This window comes from Schistocerca cancellata, chromosome 6 (genome assembly GCF_023864275.1).
Source record: "Schistocerca cancellata isolate TAMUIC-IGC-003103 chromosome 6, iqSchCanc2.1, whole genome shotgun sequence".
In the NCBI taxonomy this organism is placed as follows: Eukaryota; Metazoa; Arthropoda; class Insecta; order Orthoptera; family Acrididae; genus Schistocerca; species Schistocerca cancellata.
Genome location: NC_064631.1, coordinates 228,983,597 through 229,011,091, shown reverse-complemented (window position 1 = coordinate 229,011,091; position 27,495 = coordinate 228,983,597). Strand labels below are relative to the sequence as shown.

The 27,495-nt window shown below is 43.8% G+C and overlaps 1 protein-coding gene across 2 annotated transcripts in view; it reads right to left on the bottom strand.

The window, feature by feature from the left end:
- Positions 1–27,107, bottom strand: part of LOC126190843 (aldehyde dehydrogenase, dimeric NADP-preferring-like) — a 209,443-nt gene extending 182,336 nt beyond the window's left edge. For both annotated transcript variants that reach the window (XR_007538289.1, XM_049931426.1), the window contains exon 1: positions 26,911–27,107. Coding sequence is in view for 1 of the 2 variants with exons in the window: in XM_049931426.1 (XP_049787383.1) it covers positions 26,911–26,995 (85 nt within the window). In the remaining variant the exon portion in view is untranslated. The remainder of the gene's footprint in view (positions 1–26,910) is intronic.
- Positions 27,108–27,495: the final 388 nt, after the last annotated feature.

The window sequence follows — 27,495 nt, the reverse complement described above, 5'->3', positions numbered from 1 at the left end:
GTCCCCTCATCCCATTTTGATTTCTTTGACACTGTCATTCTGACAATAATTCCTGAAAAATGAAAGAGAGCTTCAGCTAATTTGTCTTTGTCCGGCTTTAGGCAAGAGTGTCCGAGACTCAGGCTAACACAGCAAGTTTAAGAAGACTTACAGCTATCTAAATACAAGTAAGTATCGTTAACAAAAGAACGGTATCTTATTCTTAATTCGTGCATATTTTAATCAATATTATAACAAAAATGGTTCAAATGGCTCTAAGCACTATGCGACTTAACTTCTGAGGTCATCAGTCGCCTACAACTTAAAACTAATTAAACCTAACTAATCTAAGGATTATTATAACAGCTTCGTTAAATTTAACAGTATAGGTCCTAAATTTCCTATGAAATTACCTGCGTAGCACTAGTAACAATGCTTCTTCACTTCCGATTTCTCTCCACCGACAAGGACGAAAGGAAAGTGGCGTGAGAAACAACGTGAGAACCATCGCGCAAGCATGTTCCTCTACAGCTTCGGAACAGTCAGCTTCTGCCTTCCGTCTTGAAAATGGATAAACGAGACGGTCCGGCGATGCGGCGAGCTCTCCTGCACTTCGGTATAGGGAGACAGATTGAATCATTGCCTTTCCTCTCAGGGCCATTAGTTTCAAAAGTCTGTTAAGCCTCAAATACGTTCTCAAAATCTGTGAATCCAATTCGAAGTGGTAATTCACAGTCATAACAGCCTTCTATAAAAAATGGTTCAAATGGCTCTGAGCACTATGGGACTTAACATCTATGGTCATCAGTCCCCTAGAACTTAGAACTACTTAAACCTAACTAACCTAAGGACATCACACAACACCCAGTCATCACGAGGCAGAGAAAACAGCCTTCTATAGTTCCGTTCATAATTTGTAAAGAGTCTAGTGTGCTATATCCTCTTCGACGGCCGGATCGTTTCTCTAGGCGATTAAAATCGATTGTTTTGTATTCTCCGTTGGCTACAAATTTAGATAGTATCTTATACGCTGAAGAAAGGATGCTGATAGCTCTGCAGGTTTTTAAGGTTTGCCTGCCTCATTTCTTGTGAAGTATAGTCACAGTATTGTTCTTGTTTTATGGAATTTTCTTCTTTTGACGATATTCTTTAGAAATAATTCAAGTTACATATGTATTACTCTACCTCTAACTTTAAACGATTGTACTAAACACCACAACTCAGGAGGCATTCCCTTTCTTCATACCTCGAATGGATCTGTACACTTCGTTCTGCATGCCATTACTTTCTTTATTAACTGTCTGTATTTCTGTTTCAAGTCTTCGACTACATAAAAACCGAAGAATGCTATGAGTTCATGTACAATTGTTTCTCTATCAGTTACCATACCGTCTTAGCCGATGAAATAAGGTAAGATATTGAGTCTCTGTTTTGTTTTCTAACATTCTTATTGTTTTCGATTATTTCCATAACCAAATTTACATAGTGCCTTCTCACATCCTTACGAAGGCATTATGTCACGTTGATATTACCATTTGACTGAAACACATATCTTCACCTTAATAGCTGTTTGTTTAATTTGACATTTCTTTTTTTGCTTTATTCGATCCTGTTACATATTTTGGTATTCACGAAAATACCTTGATTCAATAACTACCCTTACTTGTGTACCTGTATAGCCTTCATTCCCTGTTCAATTTAATTTGGAGCGTCCCCATATACGTAAATAAATTTTCGTACTGTGTAACACTTTGTCCTCTCGGGCGCTAATCGCACGCAGCCGCTGACATCCTGCATTGCGCTGATTATGGCCCCCCTCAATCCACAGATTCCATGACAGTCAAGGGATCCCGACCAGCGCGAGCAGCAATATAGTGGAAATCAACGCCCCAAGCGAAGGGTTGGTTTCACTGACGCCTTTCATGCTACCAGCTAAGGCCTTTCTGTGTCTATGCTGAGCGGCGGTGTGTCTCAAATGTTTTCCTCTGCCACCCGGAAGAAAGCCCTGGGCGTCGCGCCGAGATTCTGACCTCCTTTGCTGGGACGTCAAAAGAAGGGGTGAAATGTCGGTAAGAGGGGAAGTGACGACCTTCGGATCATGTGACACGTCCACAGTGGCATTGGGCGGAATTGAGGTGCATTTTGGTGCCAGTCCGACATCATTAACCGACCTTACACCTCACATGGACTTCCAAGATCTGGCCTTCTTTCTGCATGTGGCGAAAGCTTGCCATTTGATGCGTTGTCGAGCCCGAAGGTGACGTCGCAAGGCACCACTCCTTTGAATTGTTACAGACGATCGTAGTAGGCATCTTTGAGCGACATTTGAACTTGTTGTTGTTGTTGTGGTCTTCAGTCCTGAGACTGGTTTGATGCAGCTCTCCATGCTACTCTATCCTGTGCAAGCTTCTTCATCTCCCAGTACCTACTGCAACCTACATCCTTCAGAATCTGCTTAGTGTATTCATCTCTTGGTCTCCCCCTACGATTTTTACCCTCCACGCTGCCCTCCAATACTAAATTGGTGATCCCTTGATGCCTCAGAACATGTCCTACCAACCGATCCCTTCTTCTGGTCAAGTTGTGCCACAAACTTCTCTTTTCCCCAATCCTATTCAATACTTCCTCATTAGTTATGTGATCTACCCATCTAATCTTCAGCATTCTTCTGTAGCACCACATTTCGAAAGCTTCTATTCTCTTCTGGTCCAAACTATTTACCGTCCATGTTTCACTTCCATACATGGCTACACTCCATACAAATACTTTCAGAAATGACTTCCTGACACTTAAATCTATACTCGATGTTAACAAATTTCTCTTCTTCAGAAACGCTTTCCTTGCCATTAACAGTCTACATTTTATATCCTCTCTACTTCGACCATCATCAGTTATTTTGCTCCCCAAATAGCAAAACTCCTTTACTACTTTAAGTGTCTCATTTCCTAATCTAATTCCCTCAGCATCACCCGACTTAATTCCACTACATTCCATTATCCTCGTTTTGCTTTTGTTGATGTTCATCTTATATCCTCCCTTCAAGATACCATCCATTCCGTTCAACTGCTCTTCCAAGTCTTTTGCTGTCTCTGACAGAATTACAATGTCATCGGCAAACCTCAAAGTTTTTATTTCTTCTCCATGGATTTTAATACCTACTCCGAAATTTTCTTTTGTTTCCTTTACTGCTTGCTCAATATACAGATTGAATAACATCGGGGAGAGGCTACAACCCTGTCTTACTCCCTTCCCCACGCTGCTTCCCTTTCATGTCCCTCGACTCTTATAACAGCCATCTGGTTTCTGTACAAATTGTAAATAGCCTTTCGCTCCCTGTATTTTACCCCTGCCACCTTTAGAATTTGAGAGAGAGTATTCCAGTCAACATTGTCAAAAGCTTTCTCTAAGTCTACAAATGCTAGAAACGTAGGTTTGCCTTTCCTTAATCTTTCTTCTAAGATAAGTCGTAAGGTCAGTATTGCCTCACGTGTTCCAGTATTTCTACGGAATGCAAACTGATCTTCCCCGAGATTCGCTTCTACTAGTTTTTCCATTCGTCTGTAAAGAATTCGTGTTAGTATTTTGCAGCTGTGGCTTATTATTTGAACAATCGGAGACAGTTACGCGGTTTTAATTGTGCTGCGCGGTATGGTTGGCGTCAGATCTTCCTACTTTGAGAGTTTTTCCTACAATGCCAATCGCTCGTGTGTGTTTCAGCCTCATTACCGGCACGGCACGCAAGTCGCTCAATGTGGCATTGACTGCAGTAAGAGTCGCACTCGGCGGCCTAATTCTTCTGTATGGGGCCTCCCGGTCTGTTTTATTAGCTGAATTTTATATACAATCATTTGAATCCCACCTGCGGGAGAGCACCTTCGGAGACAATTTGGCACCACTTTGACCTTATGACTCCTCGTAGTAGAGTTCATTTCCATCACAAATATCCTTCTTGGTGTTGCAGTTACTATGAACCTTTCCGCATCTTTCAGCCAGCAGGATCGCGAGATCGTAAGCTGCAGGAATGCGTAATTAAACAGCATGGACGCAATTCTTCCCGGTAACTAGGTCTGAAGCAGAAACCGCACTGCAATCCGCATTCGCCTGCATAACCCTTTGCTTACCAGCGACAAAAATCTTCGTTATAATTATTAATGTCTTAACATGTGTTTATTGAAGTACGTCCTACATGTCAAATTAAAGTAAATGCAAGTCTTTTTAAAGTAACTTGCAGTATGTTTATTGTATGTAAATTCACAGTGAAACCACTGGTAAGCCAGGGATTATTCACTTTTCGTGGTACTCTGCAGAACAGTTTTATCCTGTTGACTGTTTTGTAGAGTACCACGAAACGTGAATAATCTCTGGTTTACCAGTGGTTTTTCGCGTAGTCCAACGTCACATCTCTGGCACAATCATTTGACACGATTGGGCTGTTTCACTAAGCTACACAATGCATACCTTCTAGATGTTTCCTTTGCAGGCATATGTGCTGTTTAACTTATGGAACATATGATTTATAGTAGCTGCTGTGTAGAGCTTTATTTGCTCTTGTTGGCGAACAAATTACTGCTCCCACAAGCCGTGCACATCTTCTAGACAGCTTTCGCTGAAGATACGCTGATATTGTTTAAGCTACATAAAAAAATTTCTACATTATGAGAGACCACCCGTTTACTTTCATTGGCAGTCGTTATCTTATCGAAAGCAGAACAGTGAGAGCCGTGATTGTTGTACAACTGTAAAGTTCGTAATTTAGAATTATAACTAGCCACTAGTGTGTTTTAAAAAGTTTGATTTAGATCAAACCATTACCGGTTTCGAATTTAGTACAAATCTATCTTCAGATTTTCTTTTACTTTCCTGCTGGTACCCCGTTCTGTAGTCGTTATTGATTTTGTGCAGTAATATATGTTTGTATGCGACGAATTCGTCGTATATTCGTGTTACATATTTTAAACGTTCCACATTTTGACACGTGCACTATGTGATTGCTATTACATTCTCATTCTCGAGAAACTGTTTCAACGCACATCATTCTACGTTTTACAGCACCAACGTTGTCCTTTGTCACCGACGAGCTTACCGACTTCTGATATCTTGGTAATACATTAGCTGGCATGACACGTCGCTGCTCAGGTCAGCGGCACACAGATTCCACGATTCCATGGCTTACTTGCCGATGCTTGCAGATCGAAATCAGAAATTACTATTTTATTTAGCACGAAAGCTGATTCGCGGTAATGACTTGCGGCATACAAAAGGTAATTTTAAAAACACTTCAGTATTTACCTGAAAGAAAAAAACTTCTTTTCATTGCATAATCACAAACAAAAAAATACTTACAGACAGCACAGTATACAAGAAACGCAAGATACAGCTGTAATAACAAAGCCAATAAAGTCGGGAGATTTGTGCTTTTCAGCAACCGGTGCTGGAGCTTGTTGCTAGAAATCAATAACTTCCAGTAAGCGTCATGGTTCTGTTTTCACTCCAGTGGTAAGCTTGGTAGTTGACCTGAAAAAAGATTTTTTCTGAAAGTGACAACTGTAGACAAAATGTTAAGAGAATTAGGGATCAACTGCATCAGGATGGTAGACTTGTCGATCTGAATGCTGCATTTGACCCTTCAAGCCGTCTGCATGGTGTTTTTAAGAAAAGGTAGTTTTTTTTCGTGAAAACGCACAGAGCTTGTTTCTGCGGGGCCACGCTTCGTCAGGATAGGTTTTACGGCTGGCTATCTAGCTTCCTTCCGTCAGCCTCCCCCGACGACTTTCTCTCGAATGCGAATGTCACGCAGAAATACCGGTCTTCGTCACGGTCCGACGCACCTGCAACACGGCCTTCCCGCAGACTGGCTGCCGTATCGCGTCGTCGTTCTTATGTGTGCGTCTGTTTAGTTTGTTTCTGGTTCTGCAACTTTAATCGCCAACGAAAACTGAACCACTACTCGATTCACTTAAGAAAGTTTAGAAACGGCCATCTGAGGAGACATAGACAAGCACATCGGACAAAATATTAGTCACCACAGGCGACATCACGAAGATAACGCGTAACAACGCCTCTAGCATTCACACCAAGACAAAAAAAAAAAAAGATACAACGAATCACGAAGGAATTATTGGAATGGGAGGGAAATAAGTAGGCGTGATATACATGTTCAGACAAACAAATGATTACAATTTCAGAAAAATTGGATGACTTTTCAAGAGAAAGAGCTTCATAAATCAAACAAGGCAGTAACGCGTTGGTCCACCTCTGGCTCTTATGCAAGCAATTATTAGGCTTCGCACTGGTTGATAGAATTGTAGGATGTGGTATGAGGGTATAGTGACGAATTACACTACTGGCCATTAAAACTGCTACACCACGAAGATGACGTGCTACAGACGCGAAATTTAACCGACAGGAAGAAGACGCTGTGATATGCAAATGATTAGCTTTTCAGAGCATTCACACAAGGTTGGCGCCGGTGGCGACACCTACAACGTGCTGACATGAGGAAAGTTTCCAATCGATTTCTCATACACAAACAGCAGTTGACCGGCGTCGCCTGGTGAAACGTTGTTGTGATGCCTCGTGTAAGGAGGAGAAATGCGTACCATCACGTTTCCGACTTTAATAAAGGTCGGATTGAAGCCTATCCCGATTGCGGTTTATCGTATTGCGACATTGCTGCTCGCGTTGGTCGAGATCCAATGACTGTTAGCAGAATATGGAATCAGTGTGTTCAGGAGGGTAATACGGAACGCCGTGCTGGATCCCAACAGCCTCGTATCACTAGCAATCGAGATGACAGGCATCTTATCCGCATGGCTGTAACGGATAGTGCATCCACGTCTCGATCCCTGAGTCAACAGATGGGGACGTTTGCAAGACAACAACCATCTGCACGAACAGTTCGACGACGTTTGCAGCAGCATGGACTATCAGATCACAGACCATGGCTGTCACCCTTGACGCTGCATCACAGACAGGAGCACAGCACCTGCGATGGTGTACTCAACGACGAACCTGGGTGCACGAATGGCAAAACGTCATTTCTTCGGATGAATCCAGGTTCTGTTTACAACATCGTGATAGCCGCATCCGTGTTTGGTGACATCGCGGTGAACGCACATTGGAAGTGTGTGTTCGTCTTCGCCATACTGGCGTATCACCCGTCGTGATGGTATGGTCTGCCATTGGTTACACGTCTCTGTCACCTCTTGTTCGCATTGGCGGCACTTTGAACAGTGGACGTTACATTTCAGATGTGTTACGACCCATGGCTCTACCCTTCATTCGATCCCTGCGAAACCCTACATCTCAGTAGGATAATGCACGACCGCATGTTGCAGGTCCTGTACGGGCCTTGCTGCATACAGAAAATGTTCGACTGCTTCCCTGGCCAGCACATTCTCCAGACCTCTCACGAATTGAAAACGTCTGGTCAATGGTGGCCGAGCAACTGGCTTGTCACAATACACCAGTCACTACTCTTGATGAAATGTGGCATCGTGTTGAAGCTGCATAGGCAGCTGTACCTGTACACGCCATCCAAGCTCTGTTTGACTCAATGCCCAGGCGTATCAATGCTGTTATTACGGCCAGAGGTGGTTGTTCTGGGTACTGATTTCTCAGGATCTATGTACCCAAATTGCGTGAAAATGTAATCACACGTCAGTTCTAGTATAATATGTTTGTCCAATGAATATCCGTTTATAATCTGCATTTCTTCTTGGTGTAGCATTTTAATGGCCAGCAATGTATGTCCAATTGGTGCACTATATCGTCAAAATCCTGAGGTAGTTGGAGGGCAGTGCCAGTAATGCTCCAAACGTTCTCAACTGACGAGAGATCCAGCGACCTTGCTGGCCAAGGTTCAAATGGCTCTGAGCACTATGGGACTTAACATCTGAGGTCATCAGTCCCCTAGATCTTAGAACTACTTAAACCTAACTAACCTAAGGACATCACACTCATCCATGCCCGAGGCAGGATTCGAACCTGCGACCGTAGCAGTCGCGCGGTTCCGCACTGAAGCGCCTAGAAGCGCTTGGCCACCGCGGCCGGCTGCCAAGGTAGGGTTTAACAAGCACGAAGACGATCAGTAAAAACTCTCGCCGTACGCGAGCGGGCGTTATCTTGCTGAAACGTGAGTCCAGGACGTCTTGCCTTGAAGGGCAAGAAAACGTGGCTTAGAATATCGTCGACTTTCCGCTGTGTAAGTGTGCCGCTGATGACAACCAAATGGATGCCGCTGTGAAATGAAATGTCGCACCACACCATGACTCCTGTTTGTCGGGTTGTATGGCTTGTGACAGTCAGGTTGGTGTCCCACCACTGTCCAGAGCGCCTCCAGAAACGCTGGTCACCGGGGCTCAATTCGAAGAGAGACTCACCTTTGAAAGTAATTCTACTCCAGTCAGTCAGATTCCAGGCCGTAAACGCCCTAGATAACGGCGGGATACCAACTTGATTGTCGCCGCCATAAGGCCCCACAACCAAGAGTGATGGTCTAGGATGCCATTTCTTTTCGTGTAGAACCCCTTTCATTGCCATCCGCGGTACGCTTGCAGCACAGCCGTACGTCGACGATTCTACGCTCTGTTTTGTTTTATTGCCCTTCATGGCAACCCGCACACGGCGAGAGTTTCTACTGTTTGTCTTCGTGCTTGCCAAACCCTACCTTGGCCGCATCTCTTCCCATTTGAGAACGTTTGGAGCATTATGCAGAGGGCCATACCACCAGCTCGGGATTTGGCTCTCTAACAGTTTGACAGACAATTTTACGATATCCCTCAAAAGGATACCAGCATCTCTAAAAATCAACACCAAGTCGAATAACTGCTTGCATAGGGGCCAGAGGTGGACCAACAGGTTATTGACTTGCTCTCTGTGTGTGAAGCTCTTCCTCTTGAAAAAAAATCATCCAGTTTTTATGAAACGGTAATCATTTGTTTGTATGTAGATGTACATGAGAGGTACTGATTTCTGTCCCATTCGGAAAAAATCCTTCGTGGTGCGTCGTCTTTGTTTTCTTTGTTTTTTCTTAGAGTGTATAATGGCCACAGTTAGGTGAGAAAGAGTGTCTGCAAGTTACACCATGTTTGTCATATCTAGCTGAAGTGACTTAATGATGATTAGATCCCATAGAGATATCAAATCTCCGGGACGATTATTACTACAGATCACTTGATGTTCCAGATAGTATCAGACATTTTCTAGGGGGTTGAGATCGGATGATTCAAGGGGCCAGTGGAGGTGCGACAGGGTGCCAAAGTATTCTTCAAACCAGAACTACGTGCAGTAGAACCCCATGAAACGATGGTTAACGTTTTGAAAGATTGGATTCCCCACAGAATACACATTTATCGTGAAGATCTATAATGCAACACTTCACCTCTGTGAAGAAACAAATAATATGCTGCTCAATGTTCACGGTAACCTGCATGAGTGGGCCCAATGAATGGAACGAAAAAGATCCCGAAAAGTGACAGATCCATGTCCTGCCTGAGCTACACCCTCCATTTACTGCAAGTTAAATGCCTCGCCGGCCAACGGTGCTCCCGACGCTTGGAATTACAGAAAAGAGAGAAACAGCGACTCTTCGGGCCACACGACACGACTCTTGTCAGCTACTAGCCAGTTTCTCAGATGTATGGCATTCTAAAAACATGCAGCTTTATGTGCCGCATTAATCAATAGCTTTTTGCGAGTTACTCGACGCTATCTGCGTGCAGTTCCCTTCTGAATGGTGCTCAGAAACTGGTTGACATGAACTTTCATTCTCTGACAGAATCATTTCTTTTCGAGTTTGAAACTAATTGGGATTGACAAGGCGTGACACTGATCTCTTGTCCCTGTTGTTGCTGAGGATCTTAAACGACCACTGTTCTTACGCCGTGTGATACACTATTTCTTATACATACGTTGTTAAGTTCGCGTAGGTACACCAGCAAATCGGATAATTTAATTTTGCCTGTGGTCATAGCCACATCCAAAACAAAACGTCACGTCGATCCACCTTACCTTAGTGTGCTGATACCATACAACTGCCTGGCACGTACACAACACTTACGTCAGTTGTTGAGGCTCAAATGGCTGATAAGATGATGGTGATGGAGATGACGGTGATGGCGATGATGATGATGATGATGATAATGATTTAACTTATTGTGCACATTCCTAAAGAATTAAATGCGGAAACATACAGACAATTTGACCTACATTTAATTTTTGTATGTCCTTCTTTGAAGAAGAATTGAAGTAAACAGCAGTACATCTTCAACCGTAAATTTCGAACTCTATTACGCTACCAGTTTCGGTGTTACATTACATCATGATCATCCCCTCTATAAACAATAATATAATCAAGTACAACAATCAACAATAATGAAGAGGACAATTACCTCATTAAGAAGCAAAATAGTTTGTTAGTGACACACCATAACATAACAGTTGACCTAGTGTCGGTATGGAAAATGAAGCCACCAGAGGATTAATTGACAATTGTTCGTTCAGACCACAGTGAATTAAAGAGTAACAAATGTCTAGACCAGGGGTTCCAACCTTTTACCTTACCTGGACGCCACTGGAAGAAGACGAGCAACACTCTTTAGAATTTATCAATTTATGATTGTCTATTCTAAGCCGGCCGGGTTGGCCGAGTGGTTCTAGGCACTTCAGTCTGGAACCGAGCGACCGCTACGGTCGCAGGTTCCAATCCTGCCTCGGGCATGGATGTGTGTGATGTCCTTAGGTTAGTTAGGTTTAAGTAGTTCTAAGTTCTAGGGGACTGATGACTTCAGTTGTTAAGTCCCATGGTGCTCAGAGCCATTTGAACCATTTTTACCATTTTTTGATTGTCTATTCTGAAAACGCAAGATGGAACTAATTTGACATTTTATCCAATGAAGTAGCCGTAAGATAAGAGACCAGTGCGCCCGAGGTCTGACAGCTTGGCCGGTTAGAAGACTGAGACTCCGGGATTCTTGCTTTAGGCGGATTGGACGCCCGCTGGCGGCGGATTGGACTCCCCTGGAATAGACAGACTAAAATTGGTTAATAGCCTCGTTCAATAGTTTATCAAAATTATCGTAGCTTAAGGGAAGGTATTTAAAGATAAGCGACTTCTCAGCAGAGTAAAATATGTGGACTGGCCCTATGACGGGAACGGCACTAGAAAACTCCAGTTTACAGCTCAAGTGACAATGTTGACATAATTCTCTTGTTTATATTTAAAGAAGTGAGTTGTTAATCAGACACACGAACTGTAAAGAGGGTTTGGAGAAAACGCTGGCGCATATCAACTGGAAAATGGAAGCTGATTTCTAAAAGAAACTTCAAAATGATGGTCTTTAGCTTGCCACCATTAAGCAAGCGGCATGGACACACATCAGTAGGCAGAACGGTATGTGTAAAACCAGCACCAGTGTCCCAAATGGGAATATAATCCGTGACGTGCACTTTACGAGGCAAGAGGCAGGAGCGCTCTACCCCAAGAGATTCAGGAGCCAAACGAAACCAATTGAGGCACGGCGGCCCGATTCGTTCCAGGTGGAGGTGGAAGGCGAGGAGAAGTTGCTACAAGTCTCATTTTCTGCTTCGTGACGGCAGTGACGCAGGCTTTCCATCCGGCGAAAGTGCGGTTAATAACTTGTGTACGCTAGGAGTCTCAGTTACCAGATGGTTTATCGCTTTTGGTACACTCGAACAAACTGGATATCTTCCTCGTAGGACACCGACTATGTAAATGATCGATTGTAGTACACAATGCTAGAAAGGACTGCGGCGAAGATCCCGAATGGACAGTCGACTGAATGCGGAGGGCCATTTATTTGAAGTAAGCTGTTTTGGCGCTGGGTTTTGTTCTTTCAAGATCACCATGCTGGAAAGGTGGTTTCATTTCTGATGCACAGCCGACAGAGTTGGCCAAACGATGTGTGTGGCCAGTGTTGAGGGCAGTACCTCAAGTAATCAAAAATGCTTCCCATAACAGGCTCGGTAGGGTTTATTTCTTTTTTCACTTAGTTTCGAAGTTTCGGGCACTTTTGATGTTGTCCTGCATCACTTTCTATTTCTTGCGTTAAGCTTTTCATCTGTCCGTAAATGTCTCGACCAACATTATCTGTAATCTGTTTAGTCGGCCGGTGTGGTCGAGCGGTTCTAGGCGTTTCAGTCCGGAACCACGCGGCTGCTACGGTCGCAGGTTCGAATCCTGCCTCGGGCATGGATGTGTGTGATGTCCTTAGGTTAGTTAGGTTTAAGTAGTTCTAAGTCTAGGGGACTGATCACCTCAGATGTTAAGTCCCATAGTGCTTAGAGTCATTTGAACCATTTTTTTGTAATGTCTTTTGCACATTCTAGTGTCAGTGTTCCTACTATATTGTCGGAACTGGAAAGTTCCATGGTCGTTCACTAAATAATGTCCCACAATTTTTTGTCGGAATATATTTGTTTTTAAGAGTTGCAATTTGATGACAGTATCAATAAATGTTTCTTTCACACGCTCTGTTTTTCCCCATACATCACGTTCTGTTGCCTTACGACGGCCCACGTAGTCAATCCATCATCTGTCCAAACAGATGGAAAATCGTGTGGCCAAGCCTAGCCTGTTGGGTCCAGACTGGTGATGCATTCCTGATTTCTGAGACTTATGTGTGAGTGTGCTGTGTCGTATTGGAGCAAGATTTTTTTAAATTCTCGTCAGACGAACTCATAGGAAACGGTTCTTAAGTTTACCGAGCGTGGTAACGCAATGGTCAGCACACTGGACAAGCATTCGGGAGGATGACAGTTCAAACCTGCGTCCGCCATCCTAATTTAGGTTTTCCGTGATTTCCTCAAATCGCTTAAGGCAAATGCCGGGACTGCTCCTTTGAAAGGTCACGGCTGCTTTCCTTCTCCATCCTTCCCCAATCCGAGCTTGTCCTCCGTCTCTAACGACCACACTAACCTCCTCCTCCTCTTCTCCGGTTCTTAAGTTTGTTTGAAGTCTTCACACATGCATTTCAATTAATAGTGGCTCTTTTGGCAAGACATCCTCGAGAATGACACTATCGCTCTCCCAAAAACGGTTTGTTTCCGGATCAGAGTGTTGTACTACGTTTTGTCAAATATAACAATCTCTGATAGACTACATTCGCCTCAGTCTGCTCCAACAGTTAAGATGAAATGGCTTTCCATTGAATCTTGTCTGCTGTGAGGAACTCATTTGAGTAACCAAGGGTCTCAACCACTGCACGCACATTTTCAGTGCTCACCGATAGTTGCAAAGCAACTGTCGAACAGTGGTGCGCCGGTCTGCACGAATAACATCCTCAGATTCACTGGGAGCAGTGGCTGTGAGATGACGTTCAGAACGTGGTCAATCATAGAGCTCAGTTTTTACTGTTCCTTTAACGCTCTTTGCCTAATAGTTCATCAGCTGCATTATTGCCATACACTGCATATAAACATTTGTCATTGTTCACCACGCTTTCTTTTTTCCCAACCAAGAATTCAGTTACAGCACATGGCTTGTGTGGAGTGTCTTGCGTATATGCTATTTTGGTTGTTCACTACAGCTACGCTATTTGTCCGTAGTGAACAACCAAATGCTATTTGACCCCCCCTATGAACCATGGACATAGCCGTTGGTGGGGAGGCTTACGTGCCTCAGCGATACAGATAGCCGTACCGTAGGTGCAACCACAACGGAGGGGTATCTGTTGAGACGTCAGACAAACGTGTGGTTCCTGAAGAGGGGCAGCAGCCCTTTCAGTAATTGCAGGAGCAACAGTCTGGATGATTGACTGATCTGGTCTTGTAACAATAACCAAAACGGCCTTGCTGTGCTGGTACTGCGAACGGTTGAAAGCAAGGGCAAACTACAGCCGTAATTACAAAGTCAAATAGGGGTAATGCAGGAGTAGGTTTAATAATGAATAAAAAGATAGGAATGCGGGTAAGCTACTACAAACAGCATAGTGAACGCATTACTGTGGCCAAGATAGACACGAAGCCCACGCCTACTACAGTAATACAAGTTTATATGCCAACTAGCTCAGCAAGTGACGAAGAAATTGAAGAAGTGTATGATGAAATAAAAGAAATTATTCAGATAATGAAGGGAGACGAAAATTTAATAGTCATGAGTGACTGGAATTCGATAGTAGGAAAAGGGAGAGAATGAAACGTAGTAGGTGAATATGGATTGGGGGTCAGAAATGAAAGAGGAAGTCGCCTGGTAGAATTTTGCACAGAGCACAACTTAATCATAGCTAACACTTGGTTCAAGAATCATAAAAGAAGGTTGTATACATGGAAGAAGCATGGAGATACTGACAGGTTTCAGATAGATTATATAATGGTAAGACAGAGATTTAGGAACCAGGTTTTAAATTGTAAGACATATCCAGGGGGAGATGTGGACTCTGACCACAATATATTGGTTATGACCTGTAGATTAAAACTGAAGAAACTCCAAAAAGGTGGGAATTTAAGGAGATGGGACCTGGATAAACTGAAAGAACCAGAGGTTGTACAGAGTTTCAGGGAGAGCATAAGGGAACAATTGACAGGAATGGGGGAAAGAAATACAGTAGAAGAAGAATGGGTAGCTTTGAGGGATGAATTAGTGAAGGCAGCAGAGGATCAAGTAGGTAAAAACACGAGGGCTAGTAGAAATCCTTCGGTAACAATTTAATTGATGAAAGGAGAAAATATAAAAATGCAGTAAATGAAACAGGCAAAAAGGAATACAAACGTCTCAAAAATGAGATCGACAGGAAGTGCAAAATGGCTAAGCAGGGATGGCTAGAGCACAAATGTAAGGATGTAGAGGCTTATCTCACTAGGGGTAAGATAGATACTGCCTACAGGAAAATTAGAGAGACCTTTGGAGATAAGAGAACCACCTGTATGAACATCAAGAGCTCAGATGGAAACCCAGTTCTAAACAAAGACGGGAAAGCAGAAAGGTGGAAGGAGTATATAGAGGGTCTATACAAGAGCGATGTACTTGAGGACAATATTATGAAAATGGAAGAGGATGTAGATGAAGATGAAATGGGAGATACGATACTGCGTGAAGAGTTTGACAAAGCACTGAAAGACCTGAGTCGAAACAAGGCCCCGGGAGTAGACAACATTCCATTAGAACTACTGACAGCCTTGGGAGAGCCAGTCCTGACATAACTCTACCATCTGGTGAGCAACATGTATGAGACAGGCCAAATACCCACAGACTTCAAGAAGAATATAATAATTCCAATCCCAAAGAAAGCAGGTGATGACATATGTGAAAATTACCGAATTATCAGTTTATTAAGTCACGGCTGCAAAATACTAACGCGAATTCTTTACAGACGAATGGAAAAACTGATAGAAGCCGACCTCGGGGAAGATCAGTTTGGATTCCGTAGAAATATTGGAACGCGTGAGGCAATACTGACCCTACGACGTATCTTAGAAGCTAGATTAAGGAAAGGCAAACCTACGTTTCTAGCATTTGTAGACTTAGAGAAAGCTTTTGACAATGTTGACTGGAATACTCTCTTTCAAATTCTGAAGGTGGCAGGGGTGAAATACAGCGAGCGAAAGTCTATTTACAATTTATAGTGAAACCAGATGGCAGTTATAAGAGTTGAGGGGCATGAAAGGGAAGCGGTGGTTGGGAAGGGAGTAAGACAGGGTTGTAGCCTCTCCCCGATGCTATTCAATCTGTATATTGAGCAAGCAGTGAAGGAAACAAAAGAAAAATTCGGAGTAGGTATTAAAATCCATGGAGAAGAAATAAAAACTTTGAGGTTCGCCGATGACATTGTAATTCTGTCAGAGACAGCAAAGGACTTGGAAGAGCAGTTGAACGGAATGGATAGTGTCTTGAAAGGAGGATATAAGATGAACATCAACAAAAGCAAAACGAGGATAATGGAATGTAGTCGAATTAAGTCGGGTGATGCTGAGGGAATTAGATTAGGGAATGAGACACTTAAAGTAGTAAAGGAGTTTTGCTATTTGTGGAGTAACATAACTGATGATGGTCGAAGTAGAGAGGATATAAAATGTAGACTGGCAATGGCAAGGGAAGCGTTGCTGAAGAAGAGAAATTTGTTAACATCGAGTATAGATTTAAGTGTCAGGAAGTCGTTTCTGAAAGTATTTGTATGGAGTGTAGCCATGTATGGGAGTGAAACATGGACGATAAATAGTTTGGACAAGAAGAGAATAGAAGCTTTCGAAATGTGGTGCTACAGAAGAATGCTGAAGATTAGATGGGTAGATCACATAACTAATGAGGAGGTATTGAATAGGATTGGGGAGAAGAGAAGTTTGTGGCACAACTTGACTAGAAGAAGGGATCGATTGGTAGAACATGTTCTGAGGCATCAAGGGATCACCAATTTAATATTGGAGGGCAGCGTGGAGGGTAAAAATCATAGAGGGAGATCAAGAGATGAATACACCAAGCAGATTCAGAAGGATGTAGGTTGCAGTAGGTACTGGGAGATGAAGAAGCTTGCACAGGATAGAGTAGCATGGACAGCTGCTTCAAACCAGTCTCAGGACTGAAGACCACAACAACAACAACATGCTATTTGTCATAATTGTCCGAAACGTGGCACACGTGTAGAAAAAACTTCGGTTTTAAGTACCTACAAAAAAATTTTCTGTGTGTATTGACTGCTGTAAAAAATAGGGCACTATTTACCCAACGGCCTTAACAGCAGTCCGCTATTTATGAACTTTATGCATATGTTATTCACATAAGGAGTATTAAATGATTAACTTTCATTCCATGCGGAACTGATGTCTATTAAGAACATCAGTAAGTGATGTCACCCTCACGGGTACGAATAAAGTGTTGTATGGAAACAAGCAGACTCTAAATGTCATCTTGAGACATTTCTTGATACGTATGCTGCGTCAGTTCACGTATATTGCTGGCTGGAGGCCGGTCTGAAAATGTACGTTTCCAATCGCATACCAGACATGCTCTGTAAGCGACGAATCTTGGGAACACGCGGGTGAGTGGAGGATCCCTAGATTTCTCAAGGCGTTTGTGACGTGAAGTGGAGGGTCTTGCATTATACTGTTGGAATATGCCGTTTGTTAACGTGCTCACGAAGGATGTGGTAATAGGATTTACCATTCTTGTCACATACTAAGAACATTCCGTCTCTCTTCATCAACCACTCCTCCTATCATACAGAATAGCTCCCCACACAGTGGTACCAAGAGTTTAAGGGTTTTTTTTTTTTTTTTTTTTATCGTATGGCTAGGGCTCCCCGTCGGGCAGACCGTTCGCCGGGTGCCTGTCTTTCAATCTGACGCCACTTCGGTGACCTGCAGTCGATGAGGATGATAGGATGATGATGACAGTACAACACCCAATCCCTGGGCGGAGAAAATTCCCCGACCCAGCCGGGAATCGAACCCGGGCCCAGAGGACTGTCAATCGGTCACGCAGACCATTCAGCTACCGGGGGCGGACAGGGTTTAAGATGTATCGTCTCGAGAATCGTTATTTCTTTCATCAAGTCGTTTAGAGACACGTTGATGTCGCTTTGACTTCTAGCCGCCGGGGATTAGCCGAGCGGTCTACGGCGCTGCAGTCATGGACTGTGCGGCTGGTCCCGGCGGAGGTTCGAATCCTCCCTCGGGCATGGGTGTGTGTGTTTGTCCTTAGGATAATTTATGTTAAGTAGTGTGTAAGCTTAGGGACTGATGACCTTAGCAGTTAAGTCCCATAAGATTTAACACACATTTGAACACATTTGTGACTTCTAGAGACAGAAGCGAGACTCATCGCTGAACACCACACTATACCACTCAGTGTCATTCTTCGTTTCCTGCGACGATTTAAAGTAGAAACCACTGTACGACTTCCTTCACTGAAACTGTTTTGGATAAAGTCGTTTAGTGTTTCGGCCTTCTCTCTTTCATCCTCCGCTTCGATGCCATTATATTCACAGAATGTCTGAACAGATGTCTTCGATCCGTTTACTGATGTAGCATAAAGTCAAACTTCTTAGGATTTTCTGTCAAGCTGGTACATGGAATTTTATTTTCTAACTAGCTCTACACTCGTGCTTCGCAACAGAAGTTAAAGAAGTCCAAAGAAGGGCACCTCGTTTTTTATTATTGCGAGATAGGGCAGTGCGTTACGGACATGAGAAGCGAGTTGTGGTGGCAATCATTAAACCAAAGGGCGTTTTTCGTTGCGGCGAAATCGTTTCACGACATTTCCATTACCAACTTTCTCCTCTGAATATGAGAGTATTTTCTTGACGCCACCCTACATAGGAAGGAATGATCATCATAATAAAATAAGAGAGATCAGAGCTCACTCGGAAAGATCTAAGAGTTCATTTTTTCCAAGCGGTGTCAGAGAGTGGAACAGTAGAGAAATAGTCTGAGGGTTGTTCGAAAATCCCTCTGGTAGGCACTTAAAGCGTGAACTGCAGAGTTGTCATGTGGTAGAAGGGCTTATGCACACCGTAGCTTTTTGGAGTTTCGTACATCAATCGGTAAAAATGGAACCCTTATAGGATCACTTGATCACTGTAGCGCCTAGAACCACTCGGCCACCTCGGCCGGCTATAAATGACACCTATCGAATGAAGCAAAGCAATTTCTTTAGGTTTTTAACACACAGAGTGAAATCAGTAATTTCGTATATCCTAGCCAAGTAAATTCATGTGAATTTTATACGTAAAGATAAGATTTCGGCGCTTAATTCAGTCACTGACGTTAACTTCTGGAAAATCTTCTGAGGTAAATATACCAAACCACTCATCTATTGGTTCTTAAGCGTACTACGCCATCATTAAAGTCATCATAACTACCAAATTGAGTAGACTTTCAACCTTTAAATTACGTTTTTTTTTTCCTGACCGCTTTGATGGAAGAAAGCGTATGCGTTGCCCCAGGCTACGCTCAATTTAGCTGTGAAGACCAATGAAAATTTGTCTAGTAGTTCTGGAGATTAGCTTGTTCAGACAGACAGGCACGACGGTTTTACAGTTTCATTATTAGCACAGTTTCGTTGAAAACTTGACGCAATGCTCTATTACAGTAATTTCGGATTCGTTCTCTTTCTGTTTGTGAAGCTCTAGCTATGTTAAAATTTGCAACGAAGCCCTCTTGGCTTTCGTAATAGTTTTCTAACATGGCCGTTGAGTCATGACGTGTCTTTCCCATTGCTCATAGCTTTTGCGTGGCACATTCTGTCTAAGGTTTTGTCCATCTATGCTCAAAATTTTCTGTCCTGCAGAAGGATTTTTAATGCTGACTGCTCTGTTAATCTGAAACATATTTCTTGTCGCTCTTGCTAAGCATAAATATATTCCTATCTTTCTTTACATTCCTTTTTAGAGCAGTATTCAGTGATGTAATAGCCTTTTGATCGCTGGTTCCTTGTTATAAGCAGACTCGAAAAGTTCCGCCCAATTGATGACTAGATGATTTATAATGTTACCTTCACGAGTCGGTTTCTGATTAGCAGCACAAGATAGTTTTAGGATAAGGCAGTCAGAACAATTTCATTTGTTTCCCTGCCGCTACTACCCGCCTTAATCACTTGAGAATCTCAGTCTCCAGCTGGTAATTTGAAATCTCCACCTAATACTATAACATAATTACGAAATTGACGTCAATTCTCTGGAAGTTTTACCTTATATGTTCCGCCATTACTGCTCCTGAGGAAAAGATCCATCTGATGACCCTGTTTGTTGCACCTATATCACTTATCTTTACCTAAATTATTTAAATAAGAGTCTACTCCAGACTCCATTAAATATGTATATTTTGATAAAGGCTTTAACAATGAAGCTCACTCTATTGAACGAAATAAACAGCCACTCCATAGGTGCATAACAGGATCCCACCTCTCGCTACATCCAGCATTGTCGAACATGATCGTTTCGGTGGTCCAGCTGCTATGGGGTAGAGAAGCAGAATGTTGCATGGACGTACTGGCCTCCAAATCTTTGGAAACTGTACACTCACGGCTCTACATTATTGCGACACTGCGCTCTGTCTTTTCAGGGGTGCATTCCGGCGTGACTTCATTCTTATGGATGATAATGCTCGACCGCATTGAGCTGCACAGCTGGAGCAGCTCTTGGAACTGGAGGATACTCGGCGAACGGACTGGCGTGTCCGTTCTCCCGACTTAAATCTCACTGACCAAGTACATGATGATTTTGGGAGACATACTTTAGCTCGCCCACATGCACTAACGACTATCCAACCGTTGTCGACCGTTCTAGTGGAGGATAGGAACGCCCTATCAACCAGAACTCCTTACCGACATTGTGCCCAGCATGGGACCCCGTTGCAGGGCATGCATTGTCGTCCGTGGTGATCACGAACCCGAATCCTATTAAGGTCCAAGTCCCGCCTTGTGTAATATCCAGTGGACAATTATTGTAAATCGTGGTGACTTCAGTGTAATTATTGTTTAGAATGAAAGTCTCATTTCCGTTCATCTCATTGCGTATTCCTTTCCCTTACTTTATGTACTATGCTGCGCTGAACTATGTTACTCGGCGGTGACAAATGATACGAAAGTTACTTTCGTCCTTAAGTTTTGCACACCAGCGTACGAGGTGCATTCAAGTTCTAAGGCCTCCGATTTTTTTTCTAATTAACTACTCACCCGAAATCGATGAAACTGGCGTTGCTTCTCGACGTAATCGCCCTGCAGACGTACACAATTTTCACAACGCTGACGCCATGATTCCATGGCAGCGGCGAAGGCTTCTTTAGGAGTCTGTTTTGACCACTGGAAAATCGCTGAGGCAATAGCAGCACGGCTGCTGAATGTGCGGCCACGGAGAGTGTCTTTCATTGTTGGAAAAAGCCAAAAGTCACTAGGAGCCAGGTCAGGTGAGTAGGGAGCATGAGGAATCACTTCAAAGTTATCACGAAGAAACTGTTGCGTAACGTTAGCTCGATGCGCGGGTGCGTTGTCTTGGTGAAACAGCACACGCGCAGCCCTTCCCGGACTTTTTTGTTGCAGTGCAGGAAGGAATTTGTTCTTCAAAACATTTTTGTAGGATGCACCTGTTACCTTAGTGCCCTTTGGAACGCAATGGGTAAGGATTACGCCCTCGCTGTCCCAGAACATGGACACCATCATTTTTTCAGCACTGGCGGTTACCCGAAATTTTTTTGGTGGCGGTGAATCTGTGTGCTTCCATTTAGCTGACTGGCGCTTTGTTTCTGGATTGAAAAATGGCATCCACGTCTCATCCATTGTCACAACCGACGAAAAGAAAGTCCCATTCATGCTGTCGTTGCGCGTCAACATTGCTTGGCAACATGCCACACGGGCAGCCATGTGGTCGTCCGTCAGCATTCGTGGCACCCACCTGGATGACACTTTTCGCATTTTCAGGTCGTCATGCAGGATTTTGTGCACAGAACCCACAGAAATGCCAACTCTGGAGGCGATCTGTTCAACAGTCATTCGACGATCCTCCAAAACAGTCCTCTCCACTTTCTCGATCGTGTTGTCACACCGGCTTGTGCGAGCCCAAGGTTGTTTCGGTTTGTTGTCACACGATGTTCTGCCTTCATTAAACTGTCGCACCCACGAACGCACTTTTGACACATCAATAACTCCATCACCACATGTCTCCTTCAACTGTCGATGAATTTCAATTGGTTTCACACCAAGCAAATTCAGAAAACGAATGATTGCACGCTGTTTAAGTAAGAAAACGTCGCCATTTTAAGTATTTAAAACAGTTCTCATTCTCGCCGCTGGCGGTAAAATTCCATCTGCCGTATGGTGCTGCCATCTCTGGGACGTATTGACAATGAACGCGGCCTCATTTTAAAACAATGCATATGTTTCTATCTCTTTCCAGTCCGGAGAAAAAAAATCGGAGGCCTTAGAACTTGAATGCACCTCGTATATAAAGATCGGGGACGAAATAAAACTGAGATGCCTGAAACCAGGAGATGGTTTAAATAAGTGGCAAACAGCAAGCAACTTATCCGACCACGTAACCGTTCGGGATCCACACTATAAAATAAACTCTGATCGTTGAGCCATCATCGGACCAAGACCCCGCCGTAGCCTTGAGGTACCATTGATAATCTACACCAAGATAAATGGACGGACAGAGACTCCTCTAGATAATGTTTCCAGCATCTCTACCACTGCGTCTATTCGTTCAGCATAGAAAAATCTAGAATCTGGTAGAGCTAAATCCTAAATAATTGCACATAACATTTCCAAATACAGAAATAATACAAAGATGTCACTTAAGTTATAGTGAGAATTTTGCATCCGCATAATCACTTACCTATATGTACTAAAAGCCACTTCTGATCGCCAACACTCTCCAACACTCTCGATGCGTGTTAAACAATATCTAAAGCAGAGGTGGAAAGACAAGGTAGCAAGGGACCTACGGGAGAAAGGATGACTCAGAGAAGCAGCACTGGATAGGCATTTATGGAAGAGAAGGATCCAGCAAAGAAACGCCGACCCCACATGACGTGGGGAAAGGCTGAGACGATGATGATGGTGATGGAGGGTTTCTCAAACCTCACCTCAGACAACGCCAACGATAGCGTCCGAAGATTACACGTCACGACGCTTCTTGGGGACGAAATGATCCCTACCAGTAATTGGAATGAAGCGTAAGGCCATATTCATTTATGTGCAGTGCTTTCAGTTACTATCTGGGTGCATGGTTTAGAATTTGGTTTAGAGTAGGAAACTGACTAAACGAAAAAGTAAGGCAGTTTTATCATTTTTCGTGAATACTACCTGTGATGTCGGTGCTTTGTTATTTGTTGTATCTTGGGTGGTAACCACTGTGTGTGTTAAATCTTATGGGACTTAACTGCTAAGGTCATCAGTCCCTAAGCTTACACACTACTTAACCTAAATTATCCTAAGGACAAACACACACCCCCATGCCCGAGGGAGGACTCGAACCTCCTCCGGGACCAACCGCACAGGTAACCACTGTATCCGTGACACTAGCGTCTCTGAGTAAGTTGCCCCAACAAGAGACGAATGGCTCAGATCTAATACAATCAATGAATGATAAATCAGAGGCATCGTCCTTACCAATTGCATCAGCTCTTATATGTTTTGAATCATAACTGACACGCAAGTTAAAAGTGCTAACGAAGGGAACACAAAAGAAGCAATGAAGAGAAACAACTTCACATGCCCATCGACGATCAGTTTTAGAACCATGGTATTCACCTTATCTTGAATGGCATTTCTCCCATACTTTTAATATCGTAACCACCGATTGTAGTGTGGCCGATCTCCACTGACATCTGAGCACTAGACCAAAAATCATAATGGAAGCTATAAACTCCACTGATGAATATCTCCAGACATAATACAAGACAGGATGAACCCAATTAAATCGTGACCAATCATCAGAGTGCATCAATGACTTGTCATTTCACATCCGCGCAGATCTCTCTCGTAATTCTATAATATGTAAATATTGCTCTTAGTTCGTGCGTTAGAGATCTTGGTGCAATGCTGGAAGAGCAATTAAATTGCAGTGAAAATGCTATTTCTGTGAGTCGGAATGTGCATATGTTATATCGTATTTTATAATTTTCCAGAGACATAAAACGGCTTGGTTAAGTCTCTGAAAGAACATGCACAGAAGAGTCACCAGCAGCTGTGAAACAAGGGAAGTTGCACACTTGCTCAGCAATGAATAATTCAAAAAACAGAAAAATATAAAAAAGGTAACGACACTATACACTGAGGTGACAAAAGTCATGGGATACCTCCTAATATCATGTCGCATCTTCTTTTGCCCGGGTTAGTGCGATAACTATGTGGCATCGACTCACCAAGTCGGATGTTCCTTGCAGAACTACTGAGGCATCCTGCCTCTATAGCCGCCCAAAATTGCCGAAGTCTTGCCGGTGCAGGATTTTGTGCACGAACTGACATCTGCATTATGACTCAAATATTCGATGGGATTCACATTGGGCAACCTGGGTGGCCAAGCCATTCGCTCGAACTGTCTAGAATGTTCTTCGAACCAATCACGAACAATTGTGGCCAGCTGACATGATGCATTGTCATCCATAAAAATTCCGGCTGCAAATGGTCTCCACGTAGACGAACATACCATTTCCAATCAAAGATCGGTGCAGTTGGGCCAGAGGATCCAGCCCATTCCATGTAAACACAGCCCACATCATTGTGGAGCCACCACCAGCATGCACAGTACCTTGTTGACAACTTGATTCCATGACTTCGTCAGGTCTGCGCCAAACTCTATCATCCGCTCTTACCAACTGAAATCGGGACGCATCTGACGTGGCCACGGCTTTTCCGGTCGTCTGTGGTCCAACTGATATAACCACCGGCCCAGGAGAGGCGTTGAAGGCGATGTCGTGGTGTTAGCGAAGGCACTCGCGTCTGTCGTCTGCTGCCATAGCCCAAATGGTTGAAATGGCTCTGAGCACTATGGGACTTAACATCTGAGGTCATCAGTCCCCTCGACTTAGAACTACTTAAGCCTAACTAACCTAAGGACGTCACACACATCAATGCCCGAGGCATGAATCTGCGACCGTAGCAGCAGCGCGGTTCCGGACTGAAGCGCCTAGAACCGCTCGGCCACATCGGACGGCTTGCCGTAGCCCATTAACTCCAGATTTCGCCGTTCTGTCCTAACGGATACGTTCATCGTACGTCCCACATTGATTTCTGCTGTTATTTCATGTGTTGCTTGTCTGTTAGCACTAACAACACTAAGCAAACGCCGCTGCACTTGGTCGTAAAGTGAAGGCCGTCGGCCGCTATGTTGCTCGTGGTGAGAAGTAATGCCTCAAACGTGGTATTCTCCGCACACTCTCGACACTGTGGATCTCGGAATATCTAATTCCTTATCGATTTTCGGAATGGAATGTCCCATGCATCTAGCTCCAACTCTTTCTCCGTGTTGAAAGTCTGTTAATTCCCGCTGTGCGGCCATAATCACGCCGGAAACCTTTTCACGTGAATCACCAGAGCACAAACGACAAATCCGTCAATGCATTGGTTTTTTATACCTTGTGTACGCGATGCTACCGCCATCTGTATATGTGCATATTGCCATGCCTTGACTTTTGTTACATCACTGTGTATCGCACAGATCCTTCGTGAAGGGAGAAGTGATCGCCTGGTTCAAAACTTAGCGTCCTTGGTGCGCGAAGAGACTAAAGATCATTATGTTGGACGAGTGTGGCTAGTAGACGAAAACAGGTGCCCAGCGGCTGCTACAGCTGCGCACCCCACTGCTGCGATGCGTTGGCATCTCGGAACGGCACGAAGTAAATTCTGACTAAGAGTCTGAAGACACGAAAGCGAAGCAGTAGTTGAGACGAGAGTGGGAAATTGTCGTAGCCTATCACAGACGTTGTTCAGTCTGTACATCGAGCCAGCGGAAAAGAAAACGAATGAGACATTTGAAAAGGGAATCGAAATTCAATGAGTAGAAATGACCATTTTGAGATCTGCCGATGAGGTGCAATTCTCTCTGAGACGAGAAAGGACGAGGTACAGGAGTTGAAAGGAATACACAATGTCTCGAAAAGAGGTTAAGAGATGAACATCAACAAAAATAACGCAAAGGTAACGGTATATTATCGAATTAAATCAGTCAACTCTGAGGAACTGGGATTATGAAATGACACACTAAAAAGTTATAGAAGCATTTTGCTATTTGGGCAGCACGATAACTGACGCAACAGTGAGGATATAAAATGCTGACTGGCGCCATTGAAAACTTTTTAGTGAGAAGAGCGTTTCTGAAAAACAGAAACTTGTTAAAAATGAGTTTAAAGTTAAGTGTTAAGAAGTCTCTTCTGAAGGTGTAGATGTGAACCGTGGACAGTAAACAGTTCAGACAAGAAGAGAATAGAAGCTTCTGAGTCAAATGGTTCAAATGGCTCTGAGCACTATGGGACTTAACTTCTGAGGTCATCAGTCCCCTAGAACTTAGAACTACTTAAACGTAACTAACGTAAGGACATCACACACATCCATGCCCGAGGCAGGATTCGAACGTGCGACCATAGCGGTCACAGGGTTCCAGACTGTAGCGCCTAGAACCGCTCGGTCACCCCGGCCGGCCGCTTCTGAAACCTGCTGCTACAAAAGAGTTCTGAATATTACCTCGTGAAATGATGTAAGTTGCACGAAATGTTACCAATGTTAACATCGTTCACGTAAATCGTTACAAATCTATGTAAACAGTGTGCTAGAATATCGATTTGTAACGATTTACGTGAACGATGTTAACATTGTTTACATTGTTTACATTTTGTGTAGTTTACATCATTTCACGACGCACACTTGTCTGAGGGTATTGTATTTCTACACTGAAAAGGCGTACTTTTGATGTTGGCATAATGTCATGTTGTTGCCACCATTTTTTGGACGTACAACTGTCTACATGTCATGTTTGTGTTGTTCTGTGTATACCAGTACACTCTGTGCTTCATCTTAGTACTATTTTAGCTTTTTCAATGCCACTTAAAAGCGACCTAAACATCGAAATTGCAATAGTGAAATAAATAATTTCTAAAGTCAACGGCGAACATGACGTCCTTTAAAAAATTCTGCATGACTGTGAACTCCGACCACGAGAAGTTAATCCATCAACTGTAAATGATAATGCCATAACATCGTGTATTTGAGAACAAAAGGTTAACTGTTATGCTGTACATGTGGTTATAAACAAAGCTAGGCAGCAGCATGTAGATGTAAACATATGTGTGGCGAGAAATGTATCATCCCATTATAAGAGCGCCAGCATTTGCATCGAATGGTTTTCCGCTCGCGATTAAATTCCCTCGGCAGTCGCGCCGCCGGACGGGTCGTTTGGCGAGCTTCGAGCTACGGCGCGACCCCACAAGGTCATTGCCCCTCCCTCCAGCTGTTGTCGCTCTGGACGACGGATGGGGAACACTCACCGTCGCCGTCGGGCTGTCGATCGGCGACGAGCACGGCCTCCAGCTGCACACCCCGCCGGGGCCCGTCTTCTGCCGTCGCCGCCATGCTCTCGCCGTCCTTCGGTGAAGTGCACTGCCGCGAGCCGGACAGAAGACTAATCCCGCGAGTCGCAGGAGCAGCCGGGCGGGCGAGCGGTCGCTGGCGCCGCCGCGGCTTCGGTTCGGCTCCGCGCTCGCGCCGGCCCCGGCCCGCTTCAATGTTGCCACCACACCGCGCCGAAACCGCTTGCAGCACGACGGACATTCTCGCAGAAATTTCAGAATCAACAAACTGAGATGCATCTAACGACACATAGCAACACTACCAGGATACGGAAGACGGTTATCGCGGAAACAACCGGTTTTCAGTTATGCTGTATTTCTTTTTTTAAACTCCAGGTTAACCCGAATGTTAAAACCGCTCAAAATAACCGACTTTCGGTTTTTTAAATCCAATTATTTCCTGTAATAAACGGAGAAATCAAACAACACCTGAAAAATTTTGACTCACTCAGTTTTAAGACACATAGAATCAAAATATTAAATTAAGTAGACTAACAAAAGAAA